This window comes from Eschrichtius robustus, chromosome 6, assembly GCF_028021215.1.
Source record: "Eschrichtius robustus isolate mEscRob2 chromosome 6, mEscRob2.pri, whole genome shotgun sequence".
Classification (NCBI taxonomy): domain Eukaryota; kingdom Metazoa; phylum Chordata; class Mammalia; order Artiodactyla; family Eschrichtiidae; genus Eschrichtius; species Eschrichtius robustus.
In genome coordinates, this window is record NC_090829.1 from 136,717,215 (window position 1) to 136,731,925 (window position 14,711).

General features: G+C 47.9%; 1 protein-coding gene across 1 annotated transcript; it reads right to left on the reverse strand.

Annotated features, from left to right (window-relative positions):
- Window positions 1-6,171: 6,171 nt before the first annotated feature.
- C6H21orf140 (chromosome 6 C21orf140 homolog) lies at window positions 6,172-6,927 on the reverse strand. The gene has a single exon (XM_068545765.1). The coding sequence runs from the start codon at window positions 6,925-6,927 to the stop codon at window positions 6,172-6,174; it is 756 nt and encodes a 251-aa protein (XP_068401866.1).
- Window positions 6,928-14,711: the final 7,784 nt, after the last annotated feature.

Here is a 14,711-nt window from a genome sequence, read left to right on the forward strand (position 1 = left end):
TCCCGTGCAAGGACAGGGCAGGTGGGCAGGCGTTCTTGTTCTTCCAAGTCGTGGGTCATCAAGTCTTCAAGACGACAGGATGAGGACAGAGGCCAGGCTGTGGGAAGTGGGGAGGGTCTGAGGAAACAGAAACAGTGCCGTTTGCATCCTAATTTCAAGTGTGTGTGTGTGTGTGTGTGTGGGTGTGGGTGTGGGTGTGGGTGTGGGTGGGTGGGTGGTCTGCAAAGTCAGGAAACAGATTTTTGTCTGAGCAATATGTTAATTACAAATAACTGGTTAGTTTTCAAATAATTGGCTCAATATTTCCCTTGAGTTTCCAGATGTTTTGGACACTCTCTAATGTACTGATTGTACTTTTCAAAGATTCACAATTAGCCCCACTGAATTAAATTTGGAGGGACTTCACGGCGAGCTGATTATTTAAAAATTGTAAAAGAAGTTCTCCTAACTCTGCCACCTGCTGTGCACCTCAAAGGTGGGGACAGAGACATTGGTAGCCTTAGGGGAAGGCAGGGTTGAGGGAAAGGTTTTTCCAGAAGGAGTAAGCTTGAGCATGATCACAGGCTGAAGGAGATGCGAGAGGAAAAGGGAAGGGAACCTGGCCGCGCTGAGGGTGGGTGGCATCTGGGGGCCGGGCACTGAAGGCGCCGGTAAATGCAGGGCGAGGGGATACCCAGGGAAGCTGTGCTGGGTAAAGGCCTCGGTTTCCCCTTTAGCTTGAGGCAAGTCCTTTTGCTCCGAGCGTGGGAGGGATGCTGGGTGCGGTGGGCAGAGCCCGAGGACCTGCGGTCTGCAGTCCCCTCTCCCCTCTCCCCTCTCCCTCCAGGTCAGGGGCCTGAGTCGTGGACTACAGGTCCCTTCAGAGACTGCAGGGCCCTGGCTGTCACCAAGTCTGCTGCGGGGAGGGTGGCTTTTGCCCCCATGAGCCCTGCTGGGTGACACCTTTGTAACTGCCTGCGGTCGGGCCTGGAAAACCACACATGGGTTTTTAACCAGGAGCTGGACTCCTTGGTGGGAAAAGTTATGCTTCCCCACCCTAACCTGAAAACCCTAACCTGAAAACCCTAACCCATCGTCCTGCTCAACACCCTTCAGTGTCTTTCCTTTCCTTCTAGAATAGCCCAAACTCCTTCTCATACAACACGTTGTTTTCTTTTTCCATCCTGTCCCTTCCACACTTGCATTCTTCCTTTCATTCCACTCACACTGCTCCCTGCTCGCCACACGCACACTTGCACGCACATGCGCGCACTCACATACCCCGTGCCCTGGGAAGTGGGTAGGCTGGGCACACTTGACCTTCTTCCTGGGCTGCCCGTCCCCTTCCCCCTCTACCCACTGTGATGAAGGCCCTGCTCTTCCTCTGGCCTCGGCTCCAGTTTCACCTCTTCCTGCCGCTCTGCCCCGGACGCCCCAACCAGGCCCTGGACTCTGAGCCCCCACTCCCCACACCTCCAAAATCTCACTGACCGAGAGGTACTCCACACCACCAACCTGACTGCCTCCGGGGCCCGAGCTTACTTTCTTCAGGCCCCTGTCCGGGCCACACATTACAGGCACATAGAAGGTGCTCGAATATTTGGTGAGTGGATGAGTGGTAACACCCAAAGGAAGGGGAGCAGGGATTTTCAGCTGGCCACATCACTACCCAGAATAAAGACTACCTTTCCCAGCTTCCCTTGTGACTAAGTCTGGCCAATGAGATTTAAGTGGAAGGTTTAAGTGGAATATTTAAGTGTGAGACTTCCTGGAAAGCCCCTTAAAAGAAAAGGGATGAGCCCTTCTTCCTCCTTTTCTCCTTCTCTGCTACCTGGAATGCTAATGCAATGGCTTTTTCAGCAGCCATTTTGGACTATGAGGTGACTTTGAGGATGGAACCAAGTCTAGGACAGTAGAGGAAAAAGATAAGACCCTGAGTTCTTTATGATCGTGGATCCATCATATTAGCCCTGAACTGCCACCTTAGCATTTCTTGTTTTGGTGGGGGATGGGAGGGTAACTTCTATTTTGTTTAAATCTCTGTGGTTAGGTCTCCACTACTCATAGCCTGACCTAATCCTAACTGACCCATAGAGCCAGCTAGAGAGGGGTGTGAGGACTTCCTGATAGGAAGACGTGGATTCTAGTCCTGACCCTCCTGTCACTACAGGTGGGCATCCCTCCAGGTGAGTCAGTTACCACCCGACTTTGTCTTCATTTGTAAAATGAGCTTAACGATCACTGCCCTGCCGATGTACAGGGTGGTTGTCTAAACTGAATGAGGTCAAGTATATAAAAATGTTCTGTACATGTAAAACGATCACAAATGGAAGGAGTGTGTACCACCTGCGGGGATGGCGGGGGGCAACTCGGTCCCCTGATTGGCCAGGTGCGGCTCGATCAACTCAGTTGAGCCTGGACCTTCCTTGAGTGGTCAAGGCCAGAGCCAGTGGGCGTTCAGCTCCGTTTGCCTATTTCCCTCTGGGCTCTTTCCAGGGCAGCACATTTTCCAACGCCCCACCTCCTCAGGGGGAGCCTGGCCCACAGGAAGGGAGTGGGCGTGTGGTTGTTGGTCCTGATGAGGACCAAAGTGGATGAGATGTTCCCTCAGCCAACATCTCCGAAGGAGTCAGCACCACCGACATCACGAAGGATCTTCCGGAGGATGTGTCCACACCCGCAGGGCTGCTGGGCCTTGTCACCCACTGTTTATTTCATACAAGTGCTGCTCCCCAAAAGGTTCCAGGCTGTACTCACCAACCTCGCTGTCCACACCACCAGAAGAGACCTCTTATCCTTAATTCCCTAACCTATCGCAGATGGTCTTAAAAGAAATGCCAGAGAAAAAATTTCCTTTGATCAAAAGACACATCTTAAGATGTGTCTACTCTGATTACAACCCAGTGATAAAAAGCAGCAAGAATTTGCCACAAAGAGTGAAAAGGAAATGAGGTCAGCTACAGTAGATCTAACTGTGGACACGCTTGCTGGAAGCCCAGCCTGCACCGCAATAACCGGAGCTCCAGTTTATTGAGCGCTGAGTCGGAGCTGGTCATGATGTAGTGGCTTGGTGTGTGCTAAGCGTTTAAAGCCCTCAACTCTAGTTTACGAATGAGTTCATTGAGCCTCAGGGAAGTAACTTGTCCAAAGTCTCATGGTTAACAAGCTGGAAACTTCCTATTCTAACGAGATCCATCCGATTCCCAAAACCCCGTGCACTTTCCATTATTTTCTCCTGGAAGTTTCCATGCTTGGCATAGAGCAGCATTTCTTAATTATGAGTACAATATTATGTAACTCAATTGCACATTACCCGTGGCCCTTTGATCTCTGGTTATATCGATGTTCTCTTTTCCCCTACTTGCTTTCTGATGATTGAACAAGGCCTCGAAGGAATACAATCCTAAACTCGTTTTATTAGATCGTCTCGGTTTTCCAAGAAAAATAGCTCCTGTTGGTCTATCTTGTTCATCTGATAACCCAAAAACCTCCCATTTTTTTTTTCTCACTGCAAAATAGTGTGTCTTTAAAAAGTACCTGCCTCTAGCTCAGTATTGTGCTGAAGTATATTTTGTTGTGTCCAGTTGGAGGCAGCCACTTCAGCTGATTGTCTGATGTCAGAGGCGAGCCTTACACCGTGTTTCAATAACCAAGCCAAGCATGGCGGCTGGGCACACGGGCTTAGGATCTGACTGGCCTGAGTGTCTCAGTCTCCTCATCTGTAAAATGGGAAAGTGATAGAACCTACCTGAGAGGTTGTTTTGAGGGTGAACTGAGCTGCTCGTTAGTAGAGAGGCTGTGTGAATAACAGCTCTACCTGGGAACTCTGGATTTGAACCTCAGCTCTTCCGCACTGGAGCAAGTTACGTATCTCTCTGTGCCTCAGTTTACCCTTCTGAGAAATGGAGACAATGGTAGTTCCTACATCGCAGACTGTTGTGAGGATTAAGTGAGTTAAGCGTGTATAGCTGTTAGTGCTTGTCACTACAGAACTCTGGACAGGTGTGAGATAAATGCGATGTAGGGGCAAAATGCACTCACATCCCCAACCCAGGCTACCGACACTGAAGTCACCAAGGAGGTCTGAGTCCTATCACTTGCTCTCAAGGAACATAAATTCTAAAACATACATGAAACAGGTAGTGAAAAAAACCACACAAAAGTACCACGTAGTGGACTTCCCTGGCGGTCCAGTAGTTAAGACTCCCCGCTTTCACGGCAGGGGTTGCAGGTTCCATCCCTGGTTGGGGAACCAAGGTCCCGCATGCTGCGAAGCATGGCCAAAAACTAAACAAAAAATTTTAATAAAATAAATAAAAGGTTTAAAAATAAAAGTACCACACAGTGAGAGCCATTTCACTGGGGGTAACTGCCAGTGGGAAATGCAGTATTTCAGCTGGCAGAAGAAAACCTTCTTTAGAACCTGTGCTCAGCTGAATAATGGTCCCTAAATGTATCCAGGTCTGAATCTCTGGAACCTGTGAATGTTACCCTATATGGAAAAAGAATCTTTGCATGTGTGATTAAATTAAGGATTTTGAGATGGTGAGATGATTTTGGATTATCTGGATGGGACCTAAATGCAGTCACACGTGTCCTTATAAGAGGGAGGCAGAGGGAGATTTGACACAGAACAGGAGAAAGTAATGTGGCCACAGAAGCAGAAATTGGAGTGATGTGGCCACAAGCCAAGGAAGGCGGGCAGCCACCCAGAAGCCACAAGAGGCCAGGGATGGATTCTCCCTTAGAGCCTGTGGAGGGAGCGTGGCCCGGCTGACAGCTTGATTTTGGCTCAGCAGAACTGATTTCAGACTTCAGGCCTCCAGGACTGGGAGAGGATAAGTTTGTGTTGGTTTAATGCACCAAGTGTGTGGTAGTTGTCACAGCAGCCACAAGAAACTCATACTGCACGGTCGGCTGTAAAGTGGGAGGTGCAGCTGAGAGTGTCTGGTTCCCAGTGGTTGGAGGTGGTAAGTGTGATTCATCTGCAGATAAAATGCATAATAACAAGATGCTGCAGAAGTCCACCGCTTAGTTGCTGAAAAGCACTGAACATCTGTTTTCTGACGAAGTGTTTCTAAATAATCCAGGGGCTTTCAGGAAGGAATTAGGGCAGAAGACAAGCAAAGAATCTGATTTTTCTGTGCTTGGCTGGTGGGAACCTGGCCTCGCCATCTGATATATAGGCAAGTCTGTTGGGAGTTGGTAGCAATTTTCAGACGTTGTTTTTGACATACCCCAGAATAATTACTTCTATTATAGAATTACTGCCTGAACATACATAAGCAAGAGTGAATTTTGTGATATGTTTAATAGGAGGCAGGGCTTTTTTTTATAAAAGTGAAAAATACCACCACAAATCCTTACAACCACCATTAGCAGCAGCCCCAGACTTTAGGATGTTGTTGTACCAGCCACAGGTGGCTCAGCAACCAGGGCCCCGAGATACAACTGCATGACAGGCGAATGACCTCCCGTTGGGATTCTTGGAGTTGGAATGGGAGGCGGATTGGATAAGTGGGTTCTGTAGACCCTCCTGTTTACGTCACCTGTTCACCCACCAAGTCCAACTTGAACCAACCACTGTCATAGCTTTCCAGGTTCCTTATGGGGACCGCCAACTTACCTGGAGGATCTGGGCGGGATTTCACTTCCTTGGATGTCTCTTGCTCACCCTCTGCCTCCTTGCTTTCAAGCGATGGAAGGGAAAGAGCCTGTTCAGCCACCGTCGGGACCACATCTGTTGATGGCAAGCCGGCTCCCAGTGGATTATTTTGGTGGCCTGAAACCGGTAGTTAACCGGTAGTTAAACCGGTAGGCACGCTAGTTAATTTCAATTTTTTGTGAGCACGCTCTTGGTTCTCTTTTTTTTCCTCACACAACCTTTAGCTCTGTTCATCTCTGCTCACTTCCAAGCTCCTTTGGGCTCGGTTAACCCTCATCCTCTCAGTGACATAATAGCCCTCACAGTGGCCTTAACCAGATGAAGGTCAAGATCACTAATTTACCAACAAGATTTAATGAAACCTTCAGCAAACCAAAAGCACTTTGCCAGTGCCCTTAGGAAGCCGTCCTCACAGCATCCCTGTGAGGTCATTGTTGGAGTATCTTTGGCTGCAGTGGTCCAGAGTCAAACCCAACAGAATTGGTAAACCCACAGCACAGCCCTGTTGTTTGTTAGAGGAATCGCACTTAAGAAAATTTACCAAGATAGTAGTTTTCCCATCTTCTTACTTTGTTAGTTAGTGTTCTCCATTTGCTTGGGTTTATCCTTTCAATCCCTTTGCTAATTAAATCACTGAAGAGTATATACTGGTAAGAATAGACACCATCAATGGACTGCAAACAAAACTCCTTTCTGTTATTGATGATAAACCATTTCAGAGAAGACCAGGCTGAGTCTAGAGGGTTCAGATAACTGTAAGGGGAAGGCAGAGAGAGTAATTTATGGCCATAGGACTTGGCCACCTCAGGACAACATGTGATGTTCCTTAAGTTAATGACTGATGGGACATGGGCCTGGGCCTCGGATTCTTTGTCTTCCCTTGGCTTCATCTCATCCTGCTGCCTTCTCTCTTTGACCACAATGGTGCACTTCCCGTAGGTCTTCTTTGCCACATCACAGAACTCAGAGAAGAGGCTGTCTTCTTGTTTGATGCATAACTCATCCCTTAGGAACATCCGAAATTTCCAAGGCATCCATCCTTGACTACCACCGGCATGCACAATACACCAAGCTGGAGTTGGCATGAAATAGCCATCACTAAAATCTTCCCCTGTCACAAGACTCTCAGGGATATCAGTTTCCCCAAAATATACAGTTGTAAACCCATCATACTGCAGTGTTCTCAGGGTTTTCAAATACTGGAGACATTGCTTCCTCTTCATGCTACGGAATAGATTTCTGATAATAATGTTTCTTAAAAGAGGTTTTGCAAAGTGAGGCATGGTAGCTCTTCAAGTGTTTTTCAAAGCTTGAGTGTCTCCATCTGCAGAGATCTGGCAAGAGTGGGATGATGACCTCATAAAGGGCTTTCTTACAGCTGAGGGGGTTCCATAGATACACTTTAGATTTCAAAGCATCGTGAAACACACACTCAGAACAATTCTTTTCTGGCTTATATGACGTGGGAATGGGAATGGCTAGCCATCCAAGATGTTACTTTGATATTGCATCTGTAGTAGGTCTGGAGAGAGATTGGCAATTGTATTAGTTTGCTAAGGCTGCCGTAACAAAACAGCAGAAATTTATTTTTTCACAGTTCTGGAGGCTAGAAGCCCAAGATCGAGGTGTCAGCAGGTCTGGTTTCACCTGAGACCTTTCTCCTTGGCTTGCAGATGGCCACCTTCCCCCTATGTCCTTATTTGGCCTTTCCTCTGTGTGTCCACGTGTCTCTGTCCTAATCTCTCCTTATAAGGACACCAGTCCTGTGGGATTAAGGCCCACCAATATGACCTCATTTTACCTTAATCACCTCTTTAGAGACCCCCGTCTCCAAATATAGTCATATTCTGAGGTCCTGGGGGTCAGGGCTTCAACATGTGATTTGGGGGAGACACAATTCAGCCCCTAAAGCAACCTTTTAACAGTGATGAGCCAAGTTCCTGACTCATTTCCATTTAGGTCATGAGGATGGAGTGTAATATATTTGTTCATTCATCCATTCTGAGCACTTACTCTACACCAGGCATTGTGCCAGGCCCCAGGGGTACAGTCATGACGTGTCCGGTGAGGCCTAGACACGTATATGGTTTATGTCTGTGTACACATGGACTTTGTGCCTGCTGCCTGTCCACTTTCACAATCAAGAGTGGTTTCTCCAGGTGGCAGAAAGGGTATGGCAAACAGAGAAAGAAAGTCAGCCTGCATACCTGTCTTTCACTGGGGCTGCCAATTCTTGAGCTAATTCAATACCCCGTCTACAAAGGACTTTAATTTTATATACTCAAGGCAGAATGACAGTTTACTTCAAACTCTAGCAGCCTCTTTAATTTCCTTCGTATTTTCTTGTCTCCTTAAAGATCTTTCATAAATGTGAATAATGGGTTCCCTCAAATGAAGATGTGGACAAACTGATTTATTGGGTCATTTTCTCTACTGTTGAATGGATGAAGATTTTCTTCCCACAAAGTTTTCTTGGGACTCAAGTTTAGGCAACGCCAGACAGTAAGACTAACTCAACATAGTAAAGTTAACATGAAGGCTGTGCTCTCCAAGCAACTTTCTCAGAGGCTAGAATCAGTGGGTTTGGGTTGATAATTGTGGCCATTTTCTCTTAGAATTTTTCTTCTGGTGGCAGGAACCATTTTCAGACCAAATTTGATATCGATGCTAAATATGTAGAAGTGTGGCTGCTGGGTTGAGGTGGTGATGGCGGTCCAGAGCCCCGCCCTGTTCAGACACCCCTTTCTGTCTCCTGTCCCACAGGACCCTGTGGCCTGGAGCGATGTGAAAACATTATATAATACAATGAAGTCAATTCCAAGACAACAATTCTTTGCTTCTCCCTCATCCAATCTTCAGTTATGTATGGATATGAGAAACATGCTCAGAAGTGTAGAAGAAAATGTATAATGTTACCTTTGTGTAAATATACGTGTGTGTATAAATGACAAAGAATATGCATATTTGCTTGCATTTTCAAATATAAACAACAGAAGAATAAACCTAACACTAATTAAAAATGCTCACCTATAGGGGAAGGGATAGAACAGGAGGGAGGAAAAGAAGTGAGAAATCTTTTCTGAATGTATCTTGTTTTATAGTTTTGACTAGACAATGTAAACATTTCACATTTTAAAAAAAAAACCAAGGGTATAAAAAGAAAACTAAAACACAATGATCTCTAAAATATGCAAGACAACTGAAACTAATGAACCTCACTGCTTATCATTGTCAGAAACCAGAACAAACAAACAAACTCAGTAGCAATGTATACTCCTACCCTCCAGATTATGGTCTCTCAATATTATTTCCTACTGAAGGAATCAGAGGTCCTTTGATTGTAGGTCTGGGGAAGGAAATGTGCAAGATGAGCTTGGGACATCTTGTCCAGCCTGACAGAAAGGAAGCCAACAAAGACCACAAGCCTCCACCCTCACTGGCCCAGGGAGAGGCCAAGGCTGCATCCAGGCAGGACCAAGAAGTAGCCTGCCAGGCAGCAAAGTGGGGTCTGGACTCAAGCAAAGCATTGCACCATGGGCGGCCAGAGAAACTCAGAGAACCCTTCCCTTCACTCCTTCTCCTGATGCTATGCCTTGTGGCTTTCCCCTTCTTGACTTTAGGTTCTGTTGGGAGATACTAAGGGCTTGGGATAAAGAACAAAGCTTCACCCGGGTCACGTCCCACTTTGGAGAATTTGCAGGATGGCAGAAGGACCACCAGGAGGCAGTAGTTATATGTCTCCTTGATGACTTATAAGGCAACACCTTTTAAGTACCTCCCAGGACTCGAGATAGAACCTTGCTTTCCCAGAAGCCTCACACCCCACACCCCTTCCCAGTCACAACCTTCTCCCTTGGCCCTAAGAGTCACTACTATCTGCTTTTCTAGAAAACACTTCTGTCTTCTTCACTGCCTGGGTAACGGATATTCTAAGGTAGAATGCTGTCACATGTTTAATTCGTTGAAATTAATTTTGTATAATTGGGAGATCAAGTTTGTTCGGTTCAAAGACGGAAAGTTAACAGAAATCTTTACTCAGTGTGTAAGTATTAGTGTGGTTCTGTTGGCACACCTGGCACAAATTCTGCTCGTCATCAAAAAGGGGGAACATTTGGAAACTGGTTTCACCAACCGTAACCTCCCCCCACCAAATCCCATAAACTAAAAGAGTTGCCACACATATACACAGATGTGTGTTTACATGTGCTACTTTGAGTCTTATTCCACAAACTTGGTTGTGCAGGAAACATTATGCTTATTTTATTTTTGAATTTAATATTTTTTTTATACAGCAGGTTCTTGTTAGTTATCTATTTTATACATATTAGTGTATATATGTCAGTCCCAATCTCCCAATTCATCCCACCACCACCCCCCTGCCACTTTCCCCTCTTGGTGTCTGTACGTTTGTTCTCTACATCTGTGTCTCTATTTCTGCCCTGCAAACTGGTTCATCTGTACCATTTTTCTAGGTTTCACATATATGCGTTAATATACGATATCTGTTTTTCTTTCTGACTTACTTCACTCTATAAGACAGTCTGTTATTGATATAAATCAATCACACTGGACTCGGGCATTGTAGAGGCTCCTTACCCCGCCTTCAAGGCCAGAGCGTTGGCAGGATGCTGAGGCCAGCCCTCCCCGCTGCTCACTGTGGGCACACGCGGATGTGCCTGCATCCAACCCTGTGGTCCCGGCACCTAGGCACTGCAGTCCTGCTGGGGCTGACAACCTCAAGGCTAGGATCCGGCCACTGAGGTGTGTGCCCAAGGCCACTGCCCCAGGAGACCCAGCCAACTCCAGGGGGAACCAAGAGTGAATAGGCTGAGGACCCCCCAGTTCCCCCAACCCAAGAGGCTCTGTCCGGCCCCAGGCTTGGGTACAGCTCTGCCCCCATTCTCTCCTCTAGGCAGCCCTGTCCTCCCCTACCTTCTGCAGGACAAGTAGCACAATCTCAGCTACAGGGGAAGAGGGCCTGCCCTCAGGCTTTCGGCCTGGCATCCTGAATCTCCTCCAGGGCAACGAGCACAGAGCCCAGCACCCCCTACAAAGGGCAGGGCAGGAAGGAAAAACGGCTGGGAAGTAACCCAAATTCACTGCTCAGCAGATGATCCACCAGTGACTCTGTGTGTGTGTGTGTGTGTGTGTGTGTGTGTGTGTGTGCGCGCGCGTGTGTGTGTTTGTGCACGTGTGTATCCGACTTTTCATCGTCCCACAGCCCGCTGTTGGAGTGTCACCCCCAATGAGACATGTCTGTCAAGTGAGGTCACAAAGCCCCTGCTCTGTCGGTGACTGGGGGTGATGATATCGTTCTAGAGCACTTAGTGCCGGAAACAGCACTGGTCCCTCAACACGAAGCATCTTGGTTAATCCTCATGGCGACCCATGGAGCTGGAATGATCATCACCCCGCTTGGGAGACAAGTCGCTTGGGAAGAGAGGACAAAAGTGCCCCTTTTCCTCTCTTTGCCAACCAGGAGAAGAACCCCCAGTCACCTTTTTTTCCACAAAAAAACAAATTCTTAAAAAAAAAAATCCTTCTAATGTACTTTCTAGAGCTAAGGAGAGTTGACCAGAACCAAGGGGGGGCTTCTCACACGCCTTGACCCTCCTCACAGCTGCTTTTCCTCACGCGTAGGATGAGAGAATTGGACCAGGCAAGGGAGGAGTTTCATTCACCCCAAAATGTGATCTTTCTCTTTCCTGTGGAACAAAAAAGATGCATGTGAGTATGGATGTAAGAGTGTGTGTGTGTGTAGAGTGTGTATACATGTGTGGAAGTACGTGTGTGTGTGAGGTGTATATGTGGGGTAGATTTACACATGTGAGTATGTATGTGTGTGTGCACATTCGTGTGTGTGTATATGTGTGTGGGATGCTGTGTATGTGTGTTGTGTGCAGATGTGTATGTGAATGTGTGTGTCTGCGTGTGAATGTGTGTGGATGGTGTTGTGTGTGTGAATTCTGAGCACCTGGACCTGTGGGAGGACATGCAGCTCTGGACGCGCTTCCCGTGTTCTCAGCAGCCGAGCAGCAGCGCTCAGAGAGGCCGCCTTCCTCAGGCCAGCCCAGCGTGACAGCACCCCTGCTGGGCACTCCTCCCAGGGCCCGTGGGCCACATCATCCCCAGCTCCCCGCCGCTGGGAAGGAGCTGGAACCATCAGGGTAATGACCAAATTCTCTTCAACCTTCCTCCGCTCGCTTCTTGCCTCGTTTAACGGAGGCAAGACTCCCACCCCCAGCTTCTCCTCCGCCTTCACCTGGAAGACAAGAACCAGCCCTCGGGGCTTCAGCTGCTTCCTGACACTGCTTGGAACAGCACTGAGGAACTGTCAGAGGAGCTTTGCTTATGCCGGGGCCCCGAGCTCAGAGGTTCTGATGGAATTGGTCTGGGGTGAGGCCCAGGCATCATCAAGCTTTTTACAGACTTCTATGTGATTCTAAGGTGAGGCCAAGTTGAAACCCCCTTTTGAGAGCAAGGCCTGATCAGAGCCTGGTGGGGACCTATGGGTGTAGAGCTGTCAGGGACCCCAGAGTTAGTTTTAAAGGGAACAGAACAATTTTTTTTCCTCACATAAAATTTATAGACTTCTTTTTCATGTAGAAAGGTTTGAGTTTTATATGAATGAAAAGGATAGAATGTAGGGAATGGGACTGGCCTTTCCTCACTCCTGCGGAGACCCGAGGAACCTCCGTGGAACAAGGAGTCTTAGTCCCTTTGTGCTGCTGTAACAAGTTACCACAGATGGGGCTTAAAAATAACAGACATTTATCTCTCACAGCTCTGGGGGCTGGGAAGTCCAAGATCAAGGTGCCTGTAGACCCAGTAGATACAGTGTCTGGTGAGGGCCCACTCCCTGGGCCCTCAGACAGTCATTTACTCAGGGTTTCCTCACATGAAGAGGGCAGAAATTGGAGGAGGCAAGCTCTCAGGTCACTTCTCCTAAGGGCACTGACCCCATCATGGGGGCCACACCCTTATGACCTCATTACCTCCCAAAGGCCCCACCTCCTAATACATCACATTGGAGGTTAGGATTTCAACATATGAACTTTGCGGGGGACACAAACATTCAGTCCTTAGCACATGGTTTGAGAACCTGGGATCAGTTCTGTAGTAGCCATTGGTGCTCTTCCTGGATTGTTTGGCTCTGGCCTTCCAGGCACAGGGTAGGATGGCACTTCCCCAGCCCCTTGTGGTTGGGAGGACCATGGGCTACTTTAGCCCGTGAGTGGTAGGCAGGTGTGATGTGCGTCTCTTCCGGGCTGGAGCATTTAACCATCCAGGTGAGACTCTCTGGAGCTCTTCCCTTCAACACCAAGACCAGAGATGTTTCAGACAGTGGCTGCTCCAGAAACCTGGGTCTCAGAGCAAGGACAGTAATGACACAGAGCAGAGCCCCAGCCAACCCACCGTGTGCAGGGGGCATGAGAGAGAAATGAACCTAGCCCGAACCAGTAGCCTTCTCATTCCTCACCTTGGATGAAAATAAAGGTACATTTTGGACAAATAATTCACAGAAATATCACATGGACCTAGCTTTGAACTTCTTGCCCGCTGTTTGACAATATACAGTTTTTTTAGCCTCTCTGTGCCTCAATTCCCGGATAGCATGCACCTCGTGGTGTTCATTAAAGGGATCACCCAGCTAGTATACATCAAAGCACCCAGCGTTTGGTAGTGTTCATTAAATGTTAGTTTTCTTCTCTTTCTATGGCACCTTTAATGGACACATGGTTGCCTCTCCACTTCCATTTTCCCAACCACCCCCCCACCCCACTCCCCGACAGTGCCCTGAGTTCGGTTCCAGTGCTCACCTGTCTCCCATGAAGCTCAGGTTCTTTTGGAGGAAGCCATGTCAACTCCTGCTCCAAACTTAAGCCAATCAGCACATCCCACTCCCCGAGCCACTGCGTGGTTCAGGGAGTGCTTGTGACATAAGCAGCCCCCAGTAAATCTCGGGGCTCTTGCCAGGACTTCTGGGCTCTCAGGACCTGAGAGGGGCCCAGCCTTACTTCTCTCATCTCTCTTTCCCCAGGAGGAGATCTGTCCTCTGTCCTTCATGCAAAGAGCCTCGTTGACACTTGTTCAGACACATCCGACCCCAGCAGGGGGCCTGATGTCCCCTGGGCTCCAGCTGGGACCCCCCCCCCACTTGTTTGTTTTCTGCTAATTAAACTTCCTAATATAACTTGTGCTAAGTGGGTTAACAAGGCAGGGGGTGTGGGGTAAAGGGCCCTGCCTGGCCTAGAGAGGCTCCCCTCTGCGCTTCCTGCTGATAAAGAGACACATGCATGAAAGTGCTTGTCTGGGGTGGCAGCTTAGGGCAGAAGGCATGAGGCAATCAGGGTTTCAAACAACCCAGGAGGAATACCACTCGGGGGCAGACAGCTCAGCATCTCCCCAGCAAATAATAATTACAATAAAAATACTCTCCAAAGAACTTCAGGACTTGTGCACACATGAGAGCAGCACAGAAATCCATGTCATGGAAATGATGTGGCTTAATTTGACATTTACGACTTTTATTGGAGGCTCATCAACTGGTTGGTTTCACTTCATTAAATTTTCCATTGTGTCAAATTATATTGCTAATGCTGATGGTGGATGACATAAATTTCTTTTTCTGTTCTGACCTGAGGTTTATTGATCAAGTTTTCAGTTCTAACACATTGTCCCGAATCACCCACACTTTATACATGCTTCTTTTACAAAGAGTGCATGGCCTGTGTCTTTCTTCCTATAAGGACGTTAATCCCATGGTAGGGGCCCCACCCTCATGACCTCATCCAAACCTAATCACCTCCCAAAGACCCTATTTCCTAATACCATCACATTAGGGATTAGGGCTGCAACATAAGAATTTGGGGGTGGGGACACAAACTTTCAGTCCATAGCACACTACCAATGGCCTAACTCCCCCACTGGCTGTCCACTAGCCTGTGCTGGCCTCTGTCCTGGGCAGTTGTTTTCTGCAGCCTTCCCATCGTGGTGCAGTACACAACAGACTATGTGGTACCCTGCCCGTGAGTGGACTCCCTATACCCCAATTCTCTTTATGCAC